This window comes from Ammospiza nelsoni, chromosome 4 (genome assembly GCF_027579445.1).
Source record: "Ammospiza nelsoni isolate bAmmNel1 chromosome 4, bAmmNel1.pri, whole genome shotgun sequence".
Taxonomy (NCBI): domain Eukaryota; kingdom Metazoa; phylum Chordata; class Aves; order Passeriformes; family Passerellidae; genus Ammospiza; species Ammospiza nelsoni.
The window spans coordinates 1,907,226-1,929,417 of NC_080636.1; the positions used below are offsets into that span (position 1 = coordinate 1,907,226).

At 46.7% G+C, this 22,192-nt stretch overlaps 2 protein-coding genes across 4 annotated transcripts in view; one reads left to right on the plus strand and one right to left on the minus strand.

Moving 5' to 3' along the window:
• KDM3A (lysine demethylase 3A) overlaps positions 1-5,528 on the plus strand; it is a 29,386-nt gene extending 23,858 nt beyond the window's left edge. For all 3 annotated transcript variants that reach the window (XM_059471038.1, XM_059471037.1, XM_059471040.1), the window contains 7 exons: positions 515-605; positions 1,157-1,287; positions 2,061-2,180; positions 2,265-2,404; positions 4,177-4,353; positions 4,435-4,569; positions 4,786-5,528. In XM_059471038.1, coding sequence (XP_059327021.1) covers positions 515-605; positions 1,157-1,287; positions 2,061-2,180; positions 2,265-2,404; positions 4,177-4,353; positions 4,435-4,569; positions 4,786-4,866 — 875 coding nt within the window. In that variant the 3' untranslated portion in view covers positions 4,867-5,528. The remainder of the gene's footprint in view (positions 1-514; positions 606-1,156; positions 1,288-2,060; positions 2,181-2,264; positions 2,405-4,176; positions 4,354-4,434; positions 4,570-4,785) is intronic.
• Positions 5,529-7,290: 1,762 nt separating this feature from the next.
• CHMP3 (charged multivesicular body protein 3) lies at positions 7,291-21,295 on the minus strand. The gene is made up of 6 exons (XM_059471042.1): positions 21,198-21,295; positions 16,571-16,631; positions 12,998-13,177; positions 10,471-10,592; positions 8,724-8,838; positions 7,291-7,800 (listed from the first exon to the last, which is right to left on the minus strand). The coding sequence occupies exons 1-6, from the start codon at positions 21,240-21,242 to the stop codon at positions 7,664-7,666; spliced, it is 660 nt and encodes a 219-aa protein (XP_059327025.1). The 5' UTR covers positions 21,243-21,295; the 3' UTR covers positions 7,291-7,663.
• Between the last annotated feature and the right edge of the window lie 897 nt (positions 21,296-22,192).

Here is a 22,192-nt window from a genome sequence, read left to right on the forward strand (position 1 = left end):
TGGGGAAGTGAACTTGAGGTTTTCCAGGAGAATTAACAGTTGCTATTTCTTCTGGGGCTCTCCTTTGTGTGTCTGTTACACATCCTTATCTAAGGATCTGCTTTACTGTGTAAATAGTTGTAAGCTTAGGGAGTTTCATACTTAGGGCACAAAGAGTGGGAGGTGGAAGACTCACACCTTTCTTTTCTGTTACTTATCTTTGAAGAGATTTGGCTTCATCAGCTGCTTTTGGCCTGCAACCAGTTTCTGAGTTAAATTGTAGGAAGTGCCTGGGCAGGGAAGCAGTAAGGGCTGCTTGTCTGTCTGTCTGTCTGTCTGACATCTCCTGTTGTAACACGTTTGTCATGAGAGTGATGTTCCTCTGACACCAGAGTAGGGTATGTCTTCAGTTCTACATGGAAAGTTGTGGAATGAACATGGTTTTAGTCGGAGATAAAGATTTATTTATCTTAATTCTTCAGATTCTGAGTTGTACAACTGTTAAAAACTAAGACTTGTTAATATTTCAAATTAGGTCGCCTGAGAACAGAGGAGGGAGAGCCAATGGTACTGAAGCTTAAGGACTGGCCTCCAGGAGAAGACTTCAGAGATATGATGCCCTCTAGGTATGAATTTCCAGAGGAAATGTTCATTGTTTCTGTGGCACACCCCCAAAATAATGGACTCTAGGAATATTGCTGTGTTTTCATACCTGCCTCAGCTTTGGGCAGCAGGTGATGCCATGTGAACAGTTCTGTTTCTCAGAGGTGCCTGACATAAATGGAAATCCTGCACAAGTTTCATGGTAAATTATGTAGTTCATTGTGTTTGTTGCTAAGTAAAGTGAGCACCTAAACCTGCTCCTAAAAGCCTGGATCACTTTGAAGTCTGAAGTTCAGTTGAAGCTTAGTTTTTGGCCAAACATTTTTAAATATTTGGATTTAAGCTATTTGAGATTTCTTGAGATGATTACACAATGAAATAACATTACTCCAAGCAGTTAAATTTATTTGCTGTGTTTCTGTGCCCTGTTTGTTTGGCTCCTTTTCATGGTGTCCAGCAAAAACCCCCCGAGGGAAAGAATACACTTCATCTGAAGAGAGCTTTTGTTGCAGTCTGTTTCATCTGGTTTTGGTTTTATCAGTACCTAATGTTAAATTTTGCTGCATTATCTTAGGTTTGATGATTTGATGAAAAATATCCCATTGCCAGAATATACCAGGAGAGGTGGCAAGCTCAACCTTGCCTCTCGACTTCCCAACTATTTTGTGCGACCAGATTTGGGCCCCAAGATGTACAATGCCTATGGTAAGGAATTTTTAACTTCAAAGGTCACATTTACCACATATTCCTATTGAAATTTATTGTAGATTATGTGAATCCTTGCTGTTGTAGACAATTTGATTAATCCCATGGATCAGAAAACCTGAGTTTGCCTCATCTGTAGGTATCAGTGATGTCCAGAGCATGATGTGATTTATTTTATTAAACATCTTTTTGTCCACGTGGTTTCAAGCCAATAGTAGTTATTCCCAGACTTGCAATCAACTTGCTCCACAGGCTGGCAACATGTATTTGTTGTTTTGCTGCTTCTGGCTGTATTACTTCTGTTGTTCTCCTTTTTGAACTGTATCATTTAGCTTTTAATCTCTTCTTGAGCATTTTTTTTCCATGTCTGGTTTATTTGCTGTCACTCAAAAGACATTTAAAATGGAGCAGCAGCATCATGGCCAGTAGAGAGATGGTGGATAGTAAATCCTGTATCAGCTGCTGGTTAGAGTGAAAAAGAGACTATTTCTCAAAATGCTTTGTCCTAGCAGGACTTAAACATGACTCTTATATATCATACAGGCTAGACAGAAATACATTGGTCTATGTCAGCGTGTCAGCAGATCACTTGGGAAGCCACAAGATGGAGCAAGGTGCTGGATAGAAAGCAAATTGCTGTTCTGGAAGCATCTGTTGGTAGAAGTACAAGCACTCTGATCCTCTCAGAAAGTGCTTCTGACAGTGGTGTACCATTTCTTTGTCTTACTAATGGATCTGCTACTCCTTTTTCCCCCCTTTGATTCCTCCCCCAGGCTTAATAACACCAGAGGACAGAAAATATGGCACAACCAACCTGCACTTGGATGTGTCTGACGCAGCCAACGTCATGGTTTACGTGGGGATCCCCAAAGGCCAGGCTGATCAAGAAGAAGGTAAAATGTCAGTGGTGGCTGGGGGATAATTCTGTGGCCAGAGGGAAGATCCTGTGGTGTAAGTGCTGGTGTTGCCTTCCACAGAAGTGCTGAAGACCATCCAGGATGGGGACTCTGATGAGCTGACCATCAAGCGTTTCACTGAAAGCCGAGAGAAGCCCGGGGCTCTGTGGCACATTTACGCTGCCAAGGACACGGAGAAGATCCGGGAGTTCCTGAAGAAGGTGAGCTGCTCATCTCAGAAACTCTTCTGCCTGCGGAGGCTTGCAAGTCTATCTTTGGGGATTTCTCCTCCTTCATATCCCAGTTAGTGTGGAAACAAAAAACTGGAGTTGTACCAAGACAAAACTTCTATGCCTTGAGTCTTGTAGGACCTGAAAAGGGTGGAGAGCTGAAGCTTGCAGTCACCTTGTGTGCAGATATTCCTTCTGCCCACTCTGCTCATGGATGAGTAATGTTACATAGTGAACAAGAAAATCGCTGGTTTAGATTTAAGGCAAAGCAGTTTAATTTGATCCTTTTTTGAAGAATATGAGACATTTTTGAGAAATGTCAGAGCAGTACATGGTACATAACACTCTTCCTCTTTCCTTGTTCTCTCTTACTACATTTTTTTTCTCCCTACCTTCATGAGGTCTGAATTAAGGGTGGTGTTTTGTGTCATGTTTTCATGGGAGTTAAGGGTTTAGTAGAGATGTGCTTCCACATCCAACAGGGCTTTGTTTCAGTGTTCAGATTTACTTCAGATAGCCCAGAGTTCTTTGTGGTCTTAATGGTGAGACTTCTTTGGTGCTCTAAAAGTGGAAAGAGCCAATATGCTGATATTTAAAAAGATAAATTGGATTATCTAAACAGCTGTTGGCTTGGTCAGGCTTATGGCTTTCTTGCTGGAAGCTGGGAGAGGCTGCAACAGACTTATTTAATATTAACAAAGAACAAATCTTATGGTTGATCAAATGTGATACTGGGTTTGATAAGCATTAGCACTTGGAGTCCTGACATCTGTGTCTCACACCTCAGTCCTTGTATCACACTTGCTGGCAGGTGAGGGGCTTTCAGCAGCTTTTAGTGGAGTAGAATCAAGCTGTTTATCTCCTCCCAGATGAGTTTTTGGGCTACAGTCCTGGGTGTAAATGGCTGCTGCAGCAAGTTGGATTTATACAGCAACTTCTTACAGAAATTCTCTCTCCACAACCCTCAAATTTCTGTCCTGAAGTGCTTGTTGTGCCTCCCAGTCTCGTTTCTCCTGAAAAATCTGGTTTGCGTGCTCTGGGTCAGTGAGCACACACTGCCTGCTGGTGGCCTCAAGGCAGACACCTGCCGAGTTCCACACTTGGAAGTGTCCTCCAGTCACAGGCTGTGGAGTCTCAGAATCTCAGAGTGGCTGGGGTTGGAGGGGAGCTTTAAGAACATCTCAATCCAACCCCCTGCAGTGGGCAGGGACACTTTCCCCTGGACCAGGTTGCTGAGAGCCCTGTCCAACCTGGCCTGGAACACTTCCAAGGATGGGGCAGCCACAGCTTCTCTGGGCAACCTGTGCCAGTGCTGCACTGCCCTCACAGCAATTAATTTCTTCCTAATTTTTTCTTCTAATCTAAACCTGCTGTCCTTCAGTTTAAAGCCATTGCCCTGTCCTGTCACTTCACACCCTTCTCCACAGCCCCTCTCCAGCATTAGTAGTGTCACAACACTGGTTCCACGTGTGACAGTGCTTCCCAGCGTGAACACAGGCAGCTTCACTTGCCACTGGCACTTGGGATTACTTACATTTTCCACATCCACATTTGCAATGTGTCTTTGAAGCCAGTGGGACCTGAGCAATGCTGAAACCTTGACAGAGGTCTGAGTGAAGATCCAAACTTGCATTGTGTAACTCTCCTACCTGCACACGTGGTGCAAGTCCCTCTGGCACACCTTTTGTGGAATACCACAGGTACAACTCGACTGTCCAGTCAGACTGGTGTGTTAAAATGCTGTTGTCTTGTCGCTTTGCCAGGTTGCAGAAGAGCAGGGCCAAGAAAACCCTGTAGATCATGATCCCATTCACGATCAGAGCTGGTACCTGGACCGATCGCTGAGGAAACGCCTTCACCAGGAGTACGGAGTTCAAGGCTGGGCTATTGTACAGTTTCTAGGAGATGTAGTTTTCATCCCAGCAGGAGCTCCACACCAGGCAAGCACCAGGGACATGGAATGGCTTTACTGCTTGGGCAGCCCTTTGAGCATGTGCCTAATGCTTGTTTGTTCTCTCTAGGTTCATAATTTGTACAGTTGTATTAAAGTTGCAGAAGACTTTGTATCCCCAGAGCATGTCAAGCACTGCTTCTGGCTCACTCAGGAATTTAGGTATCTGTCACATACGCATACGAACCACGAAGATAAATTGCAGGTAAATTCCCAATGCTCAGTGCTCTTGAACTTTAAACAAAAAACCCCTAAAATACAACAAATTTTGTTTTCCCAATTTGGTGATTTGCATGAAGGTCGGGCAGATGAGTGTGTCTGAAGTAACCTGCACAGGGTGAGGGGAAGTAAGTGGGAAAATTGGAAAATTCTCTGTGCTGTTTGCTTGTAAAACCAAGCACGTTTTGCTTTGCTCCTGCAGGTGAAGAATGTCATTTACCACGCTGTTAAAGATGCAGTTGGGATACTGAGAGCTAATGAATCCAGCCTTAGCAGACCGTGACGTAGAGCCTTAACCACACACTATGAAACAGAAGCGTTGGCAGCTGTTTTACCTACTCAGTCAGGACCTCTGTGGACTTTGAGATTATATGAATGTTACCTCATCTTCCTTTCAGCAGTACCAGAGGGTCGTGGTACTATGTTCTGTGTATTCTTCCAATGTTTACAAACCTGATATGTATATGTAGTAATATGTATGGACTGTGGCATACTGTGAATGCTCAGTTGCAATAGAACTTTATACGGAGTTGCTCTCCAAACTGTACAAAATACCTCCTATAGAACTGTTGGGAACTATTCCAAATTACTCCTTTGAAAAAATATTATTCAAGGCATTGTAAAGCTTCAATTTTTAAAATTTATTTTGGGGTGGGAGGAAGTATGGAATCACTCAGTTTAATAACCAATTTACATAAAAAGTTAAGAATGCAGTTCTGGAATTTCACATTAACATAGAACTAGCATTTAAATTAGCTTTAAGCTATTGTATAGTAACATAGAGATGGGAGTTAACCATCTTTAGGTAAATGTATTTAAATTTCTAAATGTTAAAAGAAACTTTTAATCAAATGTCTTCTGTTCGAAACTGCTCTTTAATTTGAACTGATGTTTGATTCTCTTGTTTTTAACACTGAATGGTTACATAAAAATTCTTCTATTTCAGATACTGTTCCTTGCCTGTCTTCTTCAGTTGACTGTTTAAAATGTAATTAATTTGATGCAGTACTTTGAAATGCAGAGGAAAACTGTGTATCATAAATGGTTCATGCTATTTATTGAAGTATGTGAAGGCTTAGGTTATGGAATTTAGCAGCAGACCTGTTTATAGTTATTTTTTATTAACCCAAGGAAGGCTTAGCTGACACTACTGCTGCCAGTGCTGTGGTGTCACAGGAGCTTTGCAGCTTCAGTCTGAAATGGTACACACAGAATTCAGGGCTGTTTGGAGAAACCCTGAAAACATCATAAAACTTCAAAGAGGAAGAGAGGTTATGAATGGGAAAGTGAATCTCTCATTTGATGAGATACCCTGAGACAGAATTAACCTTTCAGTTCCTTCCCAGCACTGAAAGTTGCAGGGTGGCCTCCAAGTTCACTTTTCTGAGCTTATGCAACAAATTGAACTCTGCAAATGCTCTTTGTAGTGCTTGACCTGCTGCTTGTGATCAGCAGCAACTGTTGGGTCTGGCTTGGGTGGCAGGGTTCTTCTCTTCTTCAGAGGAATTTCCTGCTTGCTCCCTCAGGAGAGGGGACAGAGGCTGCAGGGCTGTGCAGGGAGCAGGAGCCTGTTGTAAAGAGTTAAGTTGATTTACAGAAGGTTTGCCCACACACCAGCCCTTCACTGTATTCAGTGAGAGCTTTCCTCCACCTTCACTTGCTGCCACCTCTTGACAGTAAATAACTTGTTCTAGTCACTTCAGGTGCCTTGAATTGGCGTTTGTGCTTGAATTTGTCAAGTGTGCTTAAACACAACACCTACCTGAACGTTCTCCCTTGGACTATCACCTTGAAGGAGATGACAGTGAGCAGGTTCATTGCTTTCCTTGGCACCAGCTGGAATGCAGATCCCTCCCAGGGAGCTGAGTCACACTGACCTCACACACCCCGTGTGTGTGCTCATAGATCTGAAAAGACTCATTGGTGAAGCTGCATTTTGAGCTCTTACCACTGTAAGAGCTGTGTTCAGTCTTGTTTTATTGCAGCTCTCACCCACTTTGTTTCTGATGTGTCCTTTCTGGGTTTTTTAAGACCACAAGAACCAAGCTGTCCCTCTTGGTGGTTTTTGTTGCATTTGGGGTGGAGATGAGCACTTGAATTGCAGAGCCCTGAAGCACTGGGGGTACTTTGCCTCCCCCAGCACAAAGGTGAGCAGTGCTTGGCCCTTCCCATGCTTTTATGGCTGAAACTGGGAGGTGTTGGGCTCCATCCAGCTCTCTGTGTGCCTTGTGTGTTTTTCTACAATTATTTGGAGACTTGGCTTCCTTAAATGAAGAGCTCTGGCCTTTGCTGGGGAGGTGCTGTGGCAGTGACAGGTTTGGGTCAGAGATTTTTGGTTTCCAAACAGCCTTTTGTGAGCCATGACATCCATGGGAGGAGACACAGCTCTCCTGTGACCCTGGAACGTGCTCTTGGAGCAGCAGAGAGGCCTTGGCACTGCCAAGGGAAGCTTTGCCAGCAGCCTGGTGAGGCAGGGCCCCCTCCCACTGCTGCCACCTGCCCTGCCCTCACTGTGCCAGGCCTTGGCAAAGCCAGGCTCCCCTGTGACCATACAGAGCTGGAACAGACTGAAAACTTCTCTCTAACCATGCAGTGAAGGCCCTAAATGTGCTAAAGAAAAGTGTAATAAAACTAAAAGGGAGGTGTTAAATGGGGGTATTGTTTGTGAAAGGCCAAAGTGATGCAAACTAAACTGCTGCCATGGCAGTGACTGTTAGAAGCAGCTTTAATACAAATTTGTATTGATTCAGGAAAACACAGATCTGACAGTGCTGGAGGTTTTTGGTAGCAGATTAAACCCAAGTGCCTGTTAGAGAGAAATGCTGCTTGAAGATGAGAATATATTTCAGGACTTTATGTCTAAAAATACATAACATTACACCACCCTTGCCATGTCACCACAGGAAACATGGGCTGAACAGAAAACTGCAAGAAGTATATTACAGTAGTGTCTTGGAGGAAAAAATCCTCAGGAAGAAACAAAAAAATATATATATTACATAAGTGAGAATACATAAAGTTTTGCATTTTGAAGGTAGGACAGAATAAAATCAAGCCATCTGTACACATCCATGCTGGGCCTAGCTCCTCAGGGTGGCCAGCCGGGACTGCATGGCCTCGATGTCCTCCTCCTCATCCACGGCAGCAGCTGCTGCCCCCATGGGCTCAGGCTCTGGCAGAGCATCTGTCACTTTACTGGGAGCTTTACCCAAGGCCCCTGCAACAGCAAACAGGCTCATTAGTGAGCGTCAGGTCTTCATTTCATAATTAGTGCCTTTTGGGGACACCTAACACAACCCAACCAGTCATTTCCCACGGAGGTCACAGCCCTGAGCAGGGCCAGGGCCAGCCCAGGGGTGAGGGCTGTCCTGCAGCACTGCCCTGCCAGCTCTGAACCTCTGTGCTCCTTCCCCAGCTCCCCCCAGGCCCTGCTGCTTGCCCGGGAGCAGGGAAACAGGATGGAGAAGGCAAATGAGGATGAGAAAGAACAGGGCAAGGTGCCAGGCACTGAGCACAAGGTGCCAGCAGGGTCGTGCAGCTGAATGCAGCCCCGTGCTTGTTTTTGTCACACCACATCACAAGCAATCCAGGTGAAAGGAGCATTCTAAGCATCCTCCAAGCCAAATAACTGAACCAGTAAATCATTATTACTTCATGAGCTGGAAGGCAGAAGTTGTGGTTTTGGCTTTAAGAGGGATTTTGTGTTTGTTTTGGGTTTTTTCCCCCAAACAAGACACAGCATGTTACTGCCAGGACTCACAACACAGCCTATGACTCAAGGCAGTGCAGCAGTTTCTGGTTTCATTAATAACAATCATTTCTTGGTTTCATTAATAACAATACCCAGCCAATCATGTAAGTCTCACCTTGTTAAGAGGATTCAGTGCACAGCCACACACAGATCTGTGAGAGCCTCAATTACATAACTGCACAGAGAGCAGCTGATGGATATTAGTTCTGCCCTGCTGAGCCCCACTGGCCTTCTCAGGCAGTATTCCCTGAGAAATCAGCTTGTCAGAGCTCTCTGCCCATCACCAAGGGAAGAGATGCCACTGGGAGAGCACAGAATAGGTGAAGATTTCACTTGCTGCAGCTTATTGAACAGAGCAGGGACCTGGCTCTCAGCACCCACAAACTCACCAGCTGTAATTTCAAAAAGGATTTTGTCAATTTCTGCCTCAGCTTCCTCCTCCATCTCCTCCTGATCCTCCAGGCCTTCAAAGGTGTCCTCCAGCATTTCCTCTATAATCCCAGCCTAGCAGGAAAAGAACAAGGCAGCCTGTGATGCCCTTGGAAACAGCAGAGTAAGAAAACTCATTTCTCCTTGGGAGATGGGGTTCTGCCTATCCAGGCATGTAACATGAGCACACATCTCTCCTGCAGAGGAAAAGCAGGAAGAAAACTGAGGATTAAAGGCACCTGTTCTCACTTGGAAAACATCAAGTTATTTAAACCAAAAGAGGAGAGATTTAAATTAGGTATTAGGAAGAAATTCTTCCCTGTGAGCTGGAACAGGTTCCCCAGAGAAGCTGTGGATGCCCAGTCCCTGGGAGTGCTCCCAGCCAGGTTAGATGGGGCTCTGAGCAACCTGCTCCAGGGGCAGATGTCCCTTCCATGGCAGGGGGCTGGAATTACATGACCTTTAAGATCCTTTCCAACCCAAGCCATTCCATGATTCCATGGTTATTTACTGCTGTTGCACATCTAAACCAAGAGCCCAGCCTGCTCCAAACATGTGAAATACAAGTGTAAGTTTCAGTCATGCAGCATGAACTCTGCAGCACACTGTAAAACTGCTCTTTGACACAGCTTGGGTTTTGTATCTGCATTTGAAATGATTCCTTTGCAGGCCCTGCAACCTAGATATGGCCAAACCATGCTGGTACACTGATAAAATTATTTAGAAATAAACTTATTTGAACTAAGTCTAGAGTGGTAAGAAGGGAAAAAGCAAAACAACTTTGGTAGTTGAAAATGTAAGAGTCATAACAGAGAATTATGTATGCTTTCAAATCAGAGCACTCCCATCACATGGAGACACTGAGCTGGATGCTTTAAACCAGTGACAGTGAGTTACATCTGAATTAGCCAGGAGTTTTGTGGTTCTTTAAAAATTTTGTAATAAACTTAATTATTAGTTAAGGAATGTTTGATTGTGTTATTTTGGCTGGTATTGGTTTAGATCTGTATTGGCTAAGTGTCAGTAGGAAACCCTGAGAAATTACCTCACTGCACCTGCAGAAAGGAACTCTATGGACCCAGAGCCCTTAGAGAATCTATAGCTGAAGAACAAAATTCAATAAAGAATTGTTTAATGGTTATCATATAACTAGAGATCATTTAGATGTCATAGAACAAGAATGGTACCTTGAGAAAGTTAAGGAATCAAAGGCTTGTACTCCCCAGAAAACTTAATCAATAGTAATTGTCTAAGCAGGACAGCAAATTTAATAAAGCACTGTTAGCTAGATGAAACTCAGGTTATCCATTAAACAAAGACAGATGAGACGTTCTGCTAGTAATTAAAAGAAACAAAACATCTCTACCATGATGCAATAAATTGGGCAGATTTTTAGGTGTGTGTATTAAAAAGATCTTGGCTGTTATAGTGTATATAAATGCCTGAAAATTGTTCTTTCTTTGAACATGTCCATGGCAAATAAATTCCCCATATGTTGCCAATTTTGACTCAAAATTATTATTAGGAATGTTGGTCTAGCAGCTTTTTGCTGTTAGATTTTAAACTCTTTGTGTCTCCAGTATCAGACTGGCCACGGAGTCAGAGTGTCCTGAGCTCCCTGTGACAAAGGGGACACCCAAGTGACTGCACAGCTCAGAGACAGCCACACTGTGCTCACCCAAGTCTCATTTATGTGCCAGACCTTACCTTCATCATCTCTTTGGACAAGTCCCTCATTGTTGCTTGGATTTCTGGGATTTTTACTAGATTTTGCATAGCTTTCATGACTTCTGTGCTCTTCTGCAGTGAACCTGCTACTCTGAGGACAGCTGTGAAGGAGAGAGGCACAGAACAGTTTGAAGAACAATTCATGCACTGCTGAAAGCAGAGAAATTGTATCATCCCTACATGGAAATTTGCTTACATTTAGGCAATTCAATTTAAAAAAATAAACAGGCATTGCACTTCTTTACTCTTGACTAAATTCCTGGAAAAGCCCAACTTATACCCACATTGGAAAAGTGACATTTATAGCAAAGCTATAAATGCACTGTGCAATGAGGAGCCCAGGTGGCCTGCAGAGAGATTTCACCCCAGCTGCACCCAGGTCACCAAAGAGAGGAAAAAGCTGCTCCTGCCCAGCCCCTCAGCAGCAGAGCTGCAGTGACTGCTGAACCAGGATCTCCTGCCTGACACCAGCCACTGAAACCAGCCCTGGCAGAAGTTCTGCTGCAAAGTTCCACAGCAAAGAGTAAGCTACAACATTAATACTGAAGCAGACAAGCCACAAATAAGCTTGTTTAAATTTAACAAAACTCTTTCCAAAGGCTATTCTAACTTATAAGCTCTCCTCACATGTATTGACATACCAAGATCAAAAAGCAGTAATTAAGGGTACTAAGTTTTTTGAATTCTGCCATCTAGCTTTGCAGCTTCCTGGACATGGAGAACTTACCTGTTTGGATATAAAATGCTCACTCCTTAATGAAGCAAAATGAAGGCACAGCACATATTATTTTTCATTTTAGTAATTTAAGAGGGCTACACTTGTAACAAACTAACAGACACCTTGCCTTGAGTGGTCATTTCTCAAACAAACCCCAGACTGAATTCTAGATTCCTCCATATTTCCTATCTAGATATATCAGAACATTCCCAGGAAGATGAAGATGCTGGCAGTGGTAATAAGGAAGAGGCAGATTTGAGTTTTTCCTTTTAAGAGACACCTTAAGGTGCAAGGATGGACCAACCTTCCTTTCCTAAGTGAGATGCATGGGGAGCCACATTTGAACAATCATAAAATTACCCTTACATGTTTTATGTTTTATCACTCATCCAACATTAAAATCTACTTGGATGATGGTGGGGTGGAGGAAATGCTTTGACATTTCAGCAGCTTGTTCATCTCCACCAAGTCTTCTCCTGTCTTTACAGCTTTCTGCTCTGCTTGTTACAGGCTGGACTGCTTCCAGCTATGGAAAACTGCAGGAAGCATATTTTAACAGATTTCTGATGTGGATAAGGAACAAGGGAAATATGCTGATTCTGGAGGAACTCAAAGGACCAGGGAGAGTTTACAGAACATGGGTGTTAAGTCAAGGGGCAAAAGGGTTCATCCACACTAAGAAATCAAGCACTGCTGCCCCATCCCCATGCAGCTGTTGGTAAATGCCCCCAGACTCTTGCTAGAGAAGCAACAACTACACGATGAAGAGAATTCTACTCCTGTGACAGATCCTGTCAAAATCAGGGACACAGGCTCCACCAGGACACAGGGGTATCAGGAATGCATTCCAACTCTTTGGAAATGCACACTAAGAATGTGCTCCCAACTGCTGTGAGCTCAGTTCCAGAGCATGTGATTCTCACACCACTGGAACCCTCAGGCTCTGAGGAGAGCTGTCACATCATCTGCTGAGCAGCTCATCCCAGCAAACAGGGAACCAGCAAGGATGCAGGGGACAAGGAGGGCAGGAACCCCAGGAAACCAAAACTGGGAGCTCCCTGACTTCTTCAGAGCCTGGGGTGGGACACCCATCCAGGCAGGGCACTGGGGAAACAGCCTCAGAGAATCCTGCAGACTCAATCCTGCCTACAGGGATGCAGGACTCCTTACAGGGATGTAGGGGAAAAGAGCATGTCTGGACATGGGGAAAACTTGCAATGGATTTTTCAATGGGATTACAGGAACATATCTGCATCTTAGGGGAATGACCAAAGGTAGATTGGGGAAGGATTGAAGTGGATCAGGGAACACACAAACCTCAGGGGCCTGCAGGGCCAGGTACCAGCAGTTCAGGCAGAGAAGGAAATCTGGGGCAGGTAGCAGGTGTCTGGCCAGCTTGAACAGAGCATCTGAGAGCAGCTCCTGGAACAACTGATCTGTTGTGTGTGTTGTGTGTGTGTTCCACAAGTGGACCTGAAGAGGAAGAGCGGGTGGAGCTGCTGACAGTGAGTGAAAGCTGTGTGTGTTTATGGGGTGGTGGCAAAGGCTCTGCTCTGACAGTGTGGCTGCATGTGCCTGCTGGGGTTAGGGGGCAGAACTTCAGCAGCCTCACAGCTCTGGGATGATCTTCCCAGGTTCCTGAAGCCCACAGGAATCAGCTGCTCTCCACAGGAGCACAGCTGCTCCCACATTCAAGCTCTGCCTGCATTTAATTTTGGTTCTGGACAAGGAAACCTCAGACCTCACTTCTGCTGCCAGAGCAGTGCTTGGGCCCAGAATTGCTCTTACCAAGCTGGTTCTTCATGCCCATGAGAACTGAGTTCATGTGAGCTTTGGATGCATAGAGTTTGCTTACGGCCCTCCGAGAGCGGACCAGCTCCTTGGCCAGGATCACACACACATCTCTCTGGTTCTTTTTGGCAGCATCCTTTATTGACCTCTTCACCTTCTCCTCTTCCCTCTGGATATCTGCAGCACAGAGAAACACAGCAAACATGACCAACTCCTAAGGATATAGAAGAGAAATCAGCATTTGTTGAGGTGTGTTTCCAATGGAAAGAATTGTTTCTGCTTGATTTCAGATTCCCTCTGTTACCTTGTTCTGGGCTGATTTACATGTCAGCTGATTAATTCAGCTAAATCTTAATAGGAAAATTCTAATTACTGAACACCCAGCTCTGTAATTTCCTTTGCAGTCAAGAGAGCTCTAAAGGACTGTCTGAGAATATCAGTCCATGATGCTGAGCTGACTAAGAGCTTACAAAGCAAAAAAGGTCCTCTAAGAACACAGCACTCTGAGAGGAAGACTTGACTCACAACTTCAAAATAACTTCCTGACTATTAAACTGGCCTGATGCAAATAAATATACACAAAATATACATCCAACTTGAAACATCCTGTTCAAACTCTCCTGGCATCCAGCTTTGTTCCACAGCTTTTTTAAGAGTGTGCTTAAGTGGGAATACTGAACTAAGCATGAGCAAAGAGCAAATCCAGCATGGCTGGATTTGAACTATTAAAATTCTTAAATACCAGTGGTTTCTCCAGCAAATCTGATGTGACTGCTGACAGTTCTGCCCTGCCAGGCAACACTGGCTGTGAACAGGAGGAGCCAGGTACTCCAAAAAGCCCAGAGTAAAAAGTGCAAGAGTAAGCACAATAAGTAAGGACAATATCAATCTCCTTTCTTTTCCAGACTCAGCAATAAATTAGTCACTGATGAAATGTGGATCTCAGAGTCCATAAGAAAAATTATCCTAAAGTAAATAAAGACTTCAGATAGTAAGGGTTCCTCACCTTCCTGCAAAGAGTTGATTGAAATGACCACAAGAACAATTTTTTCAAAGAAAGCCTCTGCTCAGATTTAGCTTTGAGTCTTCTTGATTTACACCAGACAAAGTTATACATTGGAAGAATCAGAAGCTGCCCTTTTATAAAAACAAAGGCATCAACACACTCCTTCTGGCACTTGGAGACCTCACCACAGCTTCTCAGGTGGGAGTTAGTGCACCCTGTACTCAAGACCAGTAACTCTCTCAGTGTCATTCACTGAGGTGTTTACCTTAAAGGACTGGCAGCAAGCTGTAGGATTAAAATCAGAAAAACAAACCTTTGCTGCTTTCCCACTATTATTTTCAGAAACACCACAAACCTGAAGACATTTGTGTGTCAGACATGGGACTGAGCTGAGTCCCAGGTAAGAAAGAGCTGAAGTGATCCAGCAGGAAACAGAAAGCACCAGAAGAACCCAGCAGCACTGAGAATTGCAACACTCACTCTGGCAGGCTGAAAATAACCCCAAGTATTGTGCAGGGCAGCCTGCCCCAAGGGAATGCTCTCACTGGCAGCAAGTGCTGGGTATGAGATCAGTGGCACAAGGATGCAGGAACTGCCAACTCCATCTCTGAAGGGCAGTGCCAGCCACACTCCTCAAGGGAGCCAAAGTCACCTCCCCAGTGCCTCTGCAGCACATTCAAGCACAAGAGGCACAGAGCAGCCCAAGCACCTGTGAGAGGGCCTCACAGCTCAGCAAAACACAAAGTTACTGTGTTACTCCAACTCTATCTACTCAAAAATTTCAATTCTGAAGGAACAAGGATACCTTTCATCTCTCCAAACCTTCCAAGCTCTGAAAGACAGCCTACCCCAAAGAGAAATCACTACAGCAGCCAGAGTCCAACAACAGATGGTTTCAGAGTGTGTTGCTATTTCAGTAACTCTGCTGACTCTCAAGCCAAGTGCCCAAGTGATCCAAGCCCACTCAGTTCATCCCAGGTGGATCCAGTGCTGCCTTGTTCAAACACATCCAGCACAGCCTTCCCCAAGGAAACTAAGACAGGTTCCAGCTTAGCATCCTTCCTTAAAGACTGCAGGGATTTCCTGTGTCAGGCTCAGGTGAAACAGGAGAGCATGACAGAATCCAACTGCAGTGGGTAACTTCTGAGGAAGCCTTTGGTGGCACTTGGCTGCCATCCTTCAGGAGCAGCCTGCTAGCCTGGGAAGCATCCAGCAGAACCAATCCATAGGTGACCCTTGGTAAAATGTGAAATCCTGGCACCAAGATATTCTGTACCTTATTTTAAAGGCAATTATCAGTGCAGCAGATGGTTGGTGGCTAGTGCTGAACTGTATTTCTGTGAATGTAGGACTCTGAAACACACACAGGTTTAGAGCTGCTAAAATAATTAGATTTGCATCTACATCAAACTATCACACAACCATGTAACCCAGTATCTGTGCAGGCCATTAAAAGCATTATGGCATGTAAAAAGTTAAGAGAACCCCAAAATTTCCAGAAACATCAGCAGTGAATATGTGGGTATTTTGCTTCTGTGGAAGATGCAGCCTCTAAAACATATTTTGCTAGTAAGATCAGAGTAGCAGCTCCTCTGTGCCTGATACAGCCACACAAAGTGCCCTGGGGAAAGTAAAAGAATTCACATCCCTGTAGATCAATTTTCCTGGGAAAGACACAAACTGTGTTCCTCATGCTGGAGCCAAGGACAGACTTTGTACTGCACAACCTTCTCCAACCAACCCCTGCAAGTCTGCAAGACACAACCCCTGCCAGGCCACTGCAGAGGCACAGGGCTGGGGAAGGATGGGCAATGCAGGATGTGCTCCTCAAGGTGCCACCGCAAACAGGAACCAGATGCTGACACAAAATATCCTTCACCAGCACCTCCCACGGACAAATCCCAGGGACAGGGTAGGGACTTGAAATAAGAAATAAGGGCAAAACAAAACCTAGGCCCAAACCTATTTTCAGGCTCAGGGAAGGCAGGTAGAACAAATTCTGAACTAACAGCAGTGCAATATTAAGCAACTCCTCTGCTTTTCAAGACACATTCAGCAGTGCAGTGCTCATTATTTAATACCAAAACACCCACACACAGAAAATACTTTTTTTTTTTCCTTCCTCTCTTCTGTTTGTAATTTTTCCAAGCTGACAGCAAGCTACTTTTGCTTGGCATGTGCACTTTCACACCAGAACATGCCAGTTGAACTGTCCATATGTGGAATTATTTACCATATTGATACTGCTCATTAAATCAGTGTTGGTGAAATTCTGGATAATAAGTCTAATACGTGTTATCCAAAGGGATTTAAGAGCATTTATGTCTTACTGGGAGCATGAAATATTCATGTTCTTTTGAAAATGTTCCTAGGATAACTTCACAGCAACATCATTTTGTAACACAGACTGAGTCTGGCCCAGGATCACATTTATCTTCCTTTACTCCAGATGTGACAGACTACCCCAAGTTATTAAATTTCACAGCCTGCCTCAATTAAAGTAAAAAAAAACCTTGAAGACACACAAGGAGAGTAAAAACAAAACATGAGACACAAGTACAAACCTCTGATCTGTCTATCAATCACTCTCATTTCTTTCCTTATCTTCAAGGACCATTCATTGACCTGAAAAAGAGAAAGTGAGAGTTACTTGAAATTCCAACTTCAAAACTACGCTTTTATACTTTCATGTAACTTAAACATTCAGTATCAAAAGCAGCACTTCAAAATGCATGAGCTGCAAGTCATGAGTGATGTTCAAATATTTCATTATTCAAATGATAAAACCCCCAAACATTGCAGAGATACCATCAATTACTGCACTGCTCTTCATGTTCAGACAATTTGTTAAGGAGGACCTTTATAGATCCCTTCCAACCAAAACTCTTCAATGAGTGCAGGATGTGATTTGGGAGTCAGATGCTCACAGCCTGGCTCACTTCCCACACAGGGAATTGCCCCAGGGGGTTTCAGCACAAGGGACAGACTTTGGCACACATGACAGCCCCGAGAGTGCCACTGCCCATTGCAGTCAGATCTCCAGCAGGTCTCCAAGCCAGCCCCAGCTCAAAGCAGGATCAAGTTCAGAGCTCAGACAGGTTGTCCAGGTCTCATCCATGGAGTTTTGACACAGTCTGAGGGCAGAGACTTCACAGCCACTCTGAGCAGATGCACTGAAATTACTCCTGGGTGGTGAAGACTTTTCCTCTGAGAATTCTGGAATGGTTTGGGTTGGAAGGGACCTTAAAGACCAAATATTTCCAGTGCCCTGCTGTTGGCAGGGCCACCTTCCACTGAACCAGATTGCTTAGAGCTCCATCCAAGCTGGCCTTTCATGTTCAATTCAAAACTCTCCTCTGGCCAGCTGTGGCTGTAGCCCCCCACCCCAGAGGTACCTGTCTGTGCCTTGACCACAACCCCAGCAGAGGCAGTGAGAGGCTTTAAATCTTTCCTCCTTCACCTTCTCCAAGCCAAAATTAGCACAGTTCCCACTCCTCCTGCACCACAGGCTCCAGCCCTCCTCCATCCTGATTGTCTCTGCCACCCTTCCCCAGCTTGCAGAGATCCTCCCTGAGCTGGGTGCCCACACTGGGACACTTGTGCAGCCTCTGCCACCCCTCCTTAGCTTGCAGAGATCCCTCCTGAGCTGGGTGCCCACACTGGGACACTTGTGCAGGTGTGGCCTCTTGCTGAGCAGCACAGTGACAGAGCACTCAGCACTGTGAGCACAGCTTCCCCACACACCCTGTTTGCCCTCATTGCTGCAGAAGTGCACTGGGAGCTCAGGACTCATTTATTATCCATGGGAAAGCAGATCCCTTCCTGCAGAGCTGGTGCCCAGCCAGCCCCAGGCTGCACATCCCTCCCAGTCTTGCATTGCTCAACATTTTGAGGTTCCTGCTGGTTCCTCCCCCTTGCTCAGGTCTCTCTGCCCTCCAGCTTCCCTTCCCCTGCCTTTGGTGCTGTTCAAACACAGCCACTCCTTTGGCAGCTCCCTCCTGGCACCTGCCAAGATCCCTCTGTTCCAGATCCTGTGGCTCACCCAGGGAGCTCCACTTGCCCTGACCATCCAGGGAAGCAGAGTGAGGAGAACTTGTGCAATGAAAACTTGTAAAGCAAGTTCTCTTTGGTGCACAAACCCAGCAGAGCAACAGATTTATTAGACTTTCACCAGTCTCAGAAGACTTTCTCTTGGTCATGGTGGACAGGACTATGTTTTGACTGCAGCCATCATTTGAGGTGCCCAAGTACAAAATCAGCTTAAAAACCCCCACATACAACCCAAAGCCCTGCAGAGGTGCAGAAGTTTCTAACAGGTTTCACAAAGCTCCTGTACTTTTAATTAAACCCTGGGTTACAGGTAAAAAAAACCCAAACCCAGAAGTGAGTGCAGCCTCCCCTGTTGTTCTTCAGAGCAGGGGAGGTAACATCCTGGAGAGTCACTCCTCACCCTGACAGAAAGCTGAAAAGGTCCCTTTTAACATGAGAGGGAAAAAGCAGAGGGAAGAGACTGAGAGAAACACGACAGAGCTCTGTCCTGCCTCAAACGTCACACCTGCCAGAGATTTGCTCCACAACTTGTATTCTACAACAAACCAACACACAACAAACCTCCATGTAGCAGCACAATCAGCAACTGCCAAGTGAACCACAGCAGGATTTGCAGCTTCTGTCTCTGGGGTGCCCAGCCCAGCACAAACACACCATTAAATCAGACTGGCTGTGGGCTGTCATCAAAACCTGCTCACTCTGACAGCAGGAAACTCTTTCCCAGCACTGCCAGGGCTCTGACCTGACTGCCCCAAAGGCACAGCTGGGTGTTTGTGCCTTCCCTTCTCCTGCTCTGTGTAAGAGGAGGAGGCAATCCCACTGACTCTGCTCCAGGCTAGCCCATGCTCCCAGCTACATGAGCCAGCAGTGTGTTGAGCTGTAAGGAGGCCACATCTCACACAGGACATGCACAGACCATGGCACAGGCAGCAATGCTGGAACAGGAGTATGAGGTCCAGCTGAGCAGAGATAACTACCCTGAGCACAGCTTCAGGCTGATGAAACAATTCTGCTTCACTCCTGATCTAAACAAAAACATCACCCTCACAGCACTGCACCATTCCAGAATCAGCCAGCAAAGCACTCCAGCTGAAAAGAGCCAACTCACACCACACTGGAGGAAAATCCACTTTTTAACTTCAAACAATCCAGGTGTTAAAAGTACATTAAAAGTATGGCATTAAAAGTACAACAAATCCCCAGCTTTAGACAGGCTGGAATGCATCACCAGCTCTTCACAAGGGCTGAAGATATTTGCCTTGTATTGATCATAAATAAATTATCTCACACCCAGAGTGGGCAGACAAAGGAACTGAGGGCAAATCATTGCCATCACCAAAATCTCAACCCCTCCCCATCCTCCTGCAGTGCTTGGATGGCTCCCCCAGCCCTGCTCAGGGACTGCATCTGAGCACAGCTGCTGGCAGACTCCAGCAGGATGCACACACAGCTACTGCTTATTCCTTCTAAAAGGAAAGAAAAAGCAGTTAGGAAAATCAGCTGCAGTTAGGTACAGGAGGAAAGGAATTTTTAACTAATAATGGGTGTCTCAGTATCAGTGTTAGGCCTGTGAAGCCACCAGGCCAGCCTGCACCCCCAGGGAGGGCTCATGACAGCAAGAGGACTCTTGTCACCCTTCCCTCCACCTGTCCCATGCTGCCTTTGCAGGGTTTTCTGCAGAGAATCACAGAATCACTGGCTTGGGAAGGGACCTCTGGAGATCAAACCCCCTGCCAAGGCAGGGTCACCCAGAGCAGGTGACACAGGAAAGTGTCCAGGTGGGTTTGGAATGGCTCCAGAGAGGGAGACCCCACAGCTGTTCCACCCTCAGCAGAAAGAAGCTTTTCCTCATGTAAAGGTGGAAGTTATTGTGGTTTATTTTATGGTCAGTGCTCCTTGTGCTGTTGCTGTGCACCAAAAGAAGGTTCAAGGTGGCTGGCACCATCCTCCAAGAGCTCCAAGATGCCTCACAGGCTCTGTGCTACTGGAGAACATGGCAAGCTCACCAGTTAGAGAAGGCAAAAGAGCAAGAGCAGCCCTGAGGCAGGAGGTGAGAACTCCTGAGTGCAGCACGAACACACGTGGGGGTTCCACAGCTCACCCACGCCGAGAGCAGCAGCCCCCAGCCCCAGCTCCCCCTGTGCCCCCCTCAGGAGCCCAGCACACTGACCCAGCCCACACAGAGCTCTGCCACAGGCAGGGGAGGAGGGGAAGGACACTCCCAAAGGCACATTCCTCATCTGATTCTCTCACCAGATTCTCCAGATATGAGAGAGAGAGCAACAGCCATAGCCTGCTCCCCTGGACTCAGCTGCTACAAAGCACCAGGGAACATCTGTGACACTGCAGCTTGTCCAAACCTTCAGCTTGTGTGCCTGTCATTCTTCTCCCTGCTGCTTTTCTGATGTATGATCTTCCTCTCAGCAAACAGCAGGTTTTCTAACACATTCATAGCTACTTATGAAAGGCAACAGTGAAATCCACCAGTGACTTGATTATTTCATTCCACTGACAGCAGAAAACTGTTTGTAGAAACAGTTTGTCTGCAGACTCATCTTCTCCCTACAAGTCCCAACATTTCAGCTACTGTTTCCAAATTTTAAAGCTGTGCCTGCAAGAGGAGCTAGAATCACAGAATCATAGAATATCAGGGAGTTGGAAGGAGCCTTACAGACCATATAGCTCCAACCACCCCTGCTATGGCAGGGACACCTTCCACTATCCCAGCTTGCTCCAGGCCTTATCCAGCTTGGCTTTGAACATTTCCAGGGATGGGGCACCCACAGCTTCCATGGGGAACCCATTCCAGTGTCTCACCGCGCTCGCAGGGAGGAATTTCATCTCAGGATCTAACCTAAATTTCCCCTCTATCAACTGGTACCCCTTCCCCCTTGCCCCGCCACTCCACTTCCTCACAAAGAGCCCCTCTCCGGTTCCCTGCAGGCCCCTCCAGACACCGGGGGGTTCTCTGAGGTCTCAGGGCCCGGGCCCGGGCCGGGTGCAGCCTCCGCCAGGGCCAGGCCGAGCCCGGCCCCTCCGCAGCCCCCGCCCGACGCCACAGCAACGCCGCCCGGCCCTGCCGCCACTCCCCCTCAAACTCCCGGCCCCTCAGCGGCCCGCGCGGCGGCTCCGGCCCCTCACCAGCTCCTTGGGCGGCTTCTCGGGGGTCTTCCCGAAGAGCCCCATGGCGGCCGCCCCGCGCGGCGCTTCCGGCTCCCCGCAGCCGGGCCGGCCGGAGCGCGCACTGCGCCTGCGCCAACGCACGCCCCGCCCGCTCCGTGCGGGGGGCCGGGCCTGAACGGCTTCGCCCCGCCCCTCGCGGCTTCCCGCCAGTCACGTGGCGCTGCGCACGGCGCTGCGCACGGCCCCGCCCGCGCGGAGGGGCGGGCGCTGAGGGAGCGCCGGGCCCTCGCCCTGGGCGTGTTTGTAACTCGTTCAAGGGTCTGTCGGGTTGGGAAAGATTTCTGAGATTTTCGATTCCAACCACGGCCGAACACCGCTATGGCACTGGGTGCCACGTCCGGTCTTTCCATAAACACCTCCAGAGACAGTGACTCCACCACCGCCTTGGGCAGCCCATTCCAATGTGAAGAAATTCCTCCTAATGCGCAACTTGAACTCTACTGGTCCAGCTAAAGGCTGCGCCCTCTCGTCCTGTCGGTGGTTTCCTGGGACAAGAACCTGATCCCCACCCGGCTGCCCCTCCTGTGAGGGAGCTGTAGAGAGCAAAAATGGTGGGGATCACCCTGTCCCTCCTGTCAGGAGCCGTACAGAGCAATAATGGTGGGGATCAGGCTGCCCCTCCTGTCAGGAGCTACAGAGAGCAATAAGGGTGGGGATCACCCTGTCCCTCCTGTCAGGAGCTATAGAGAGCAATAATGGTGGGGATCAGGCTGCCCCTCCTGTCAGGGAGCTGTACAGAGCAATAATGGTGGGGATCACCCTGTCCCTCCTGTCAGGAGCCGTACAGAGCAATAATGGTGGGGATCAGGCTGCCCCTCCTGTGAGGGAGCTGTACAGAGCAATAATGGTGGGGATCACCCTGTCCCTCCTGTCAGGAGCTATAGAGAGCAATAATGGTGGGGATCACCCTGCCCCTCCTGTGAGGGAGCTGTACAGAGCAATAAAGGGTGGGG

Bases quoted from the DNA above. Each gene is read 5' to 3' on its own strand.
- CHMP3 (XM_059471042.1), bottom strand. From the start codon at position 21,242: ATGGGGCTCTTCGGGAAGACCCCCGAGAAGCCGCCCAAGGAGCTG. The intron at 10,593-12,997 runs GTAAGAGCAATT...TCTCCTTCACAG, and splicing joins GGGCATGAAGAACCAGCTTG to CTGTCCTCAGAGTAGCAGGT. The intron at 8,839-10,470 runs GTAAGGTCTGGC...TTTTCCTGCTAG, and splicing joins TGTCCAAAGAGATGATGAAG to GCTGGGATTATAGAGGAAAT.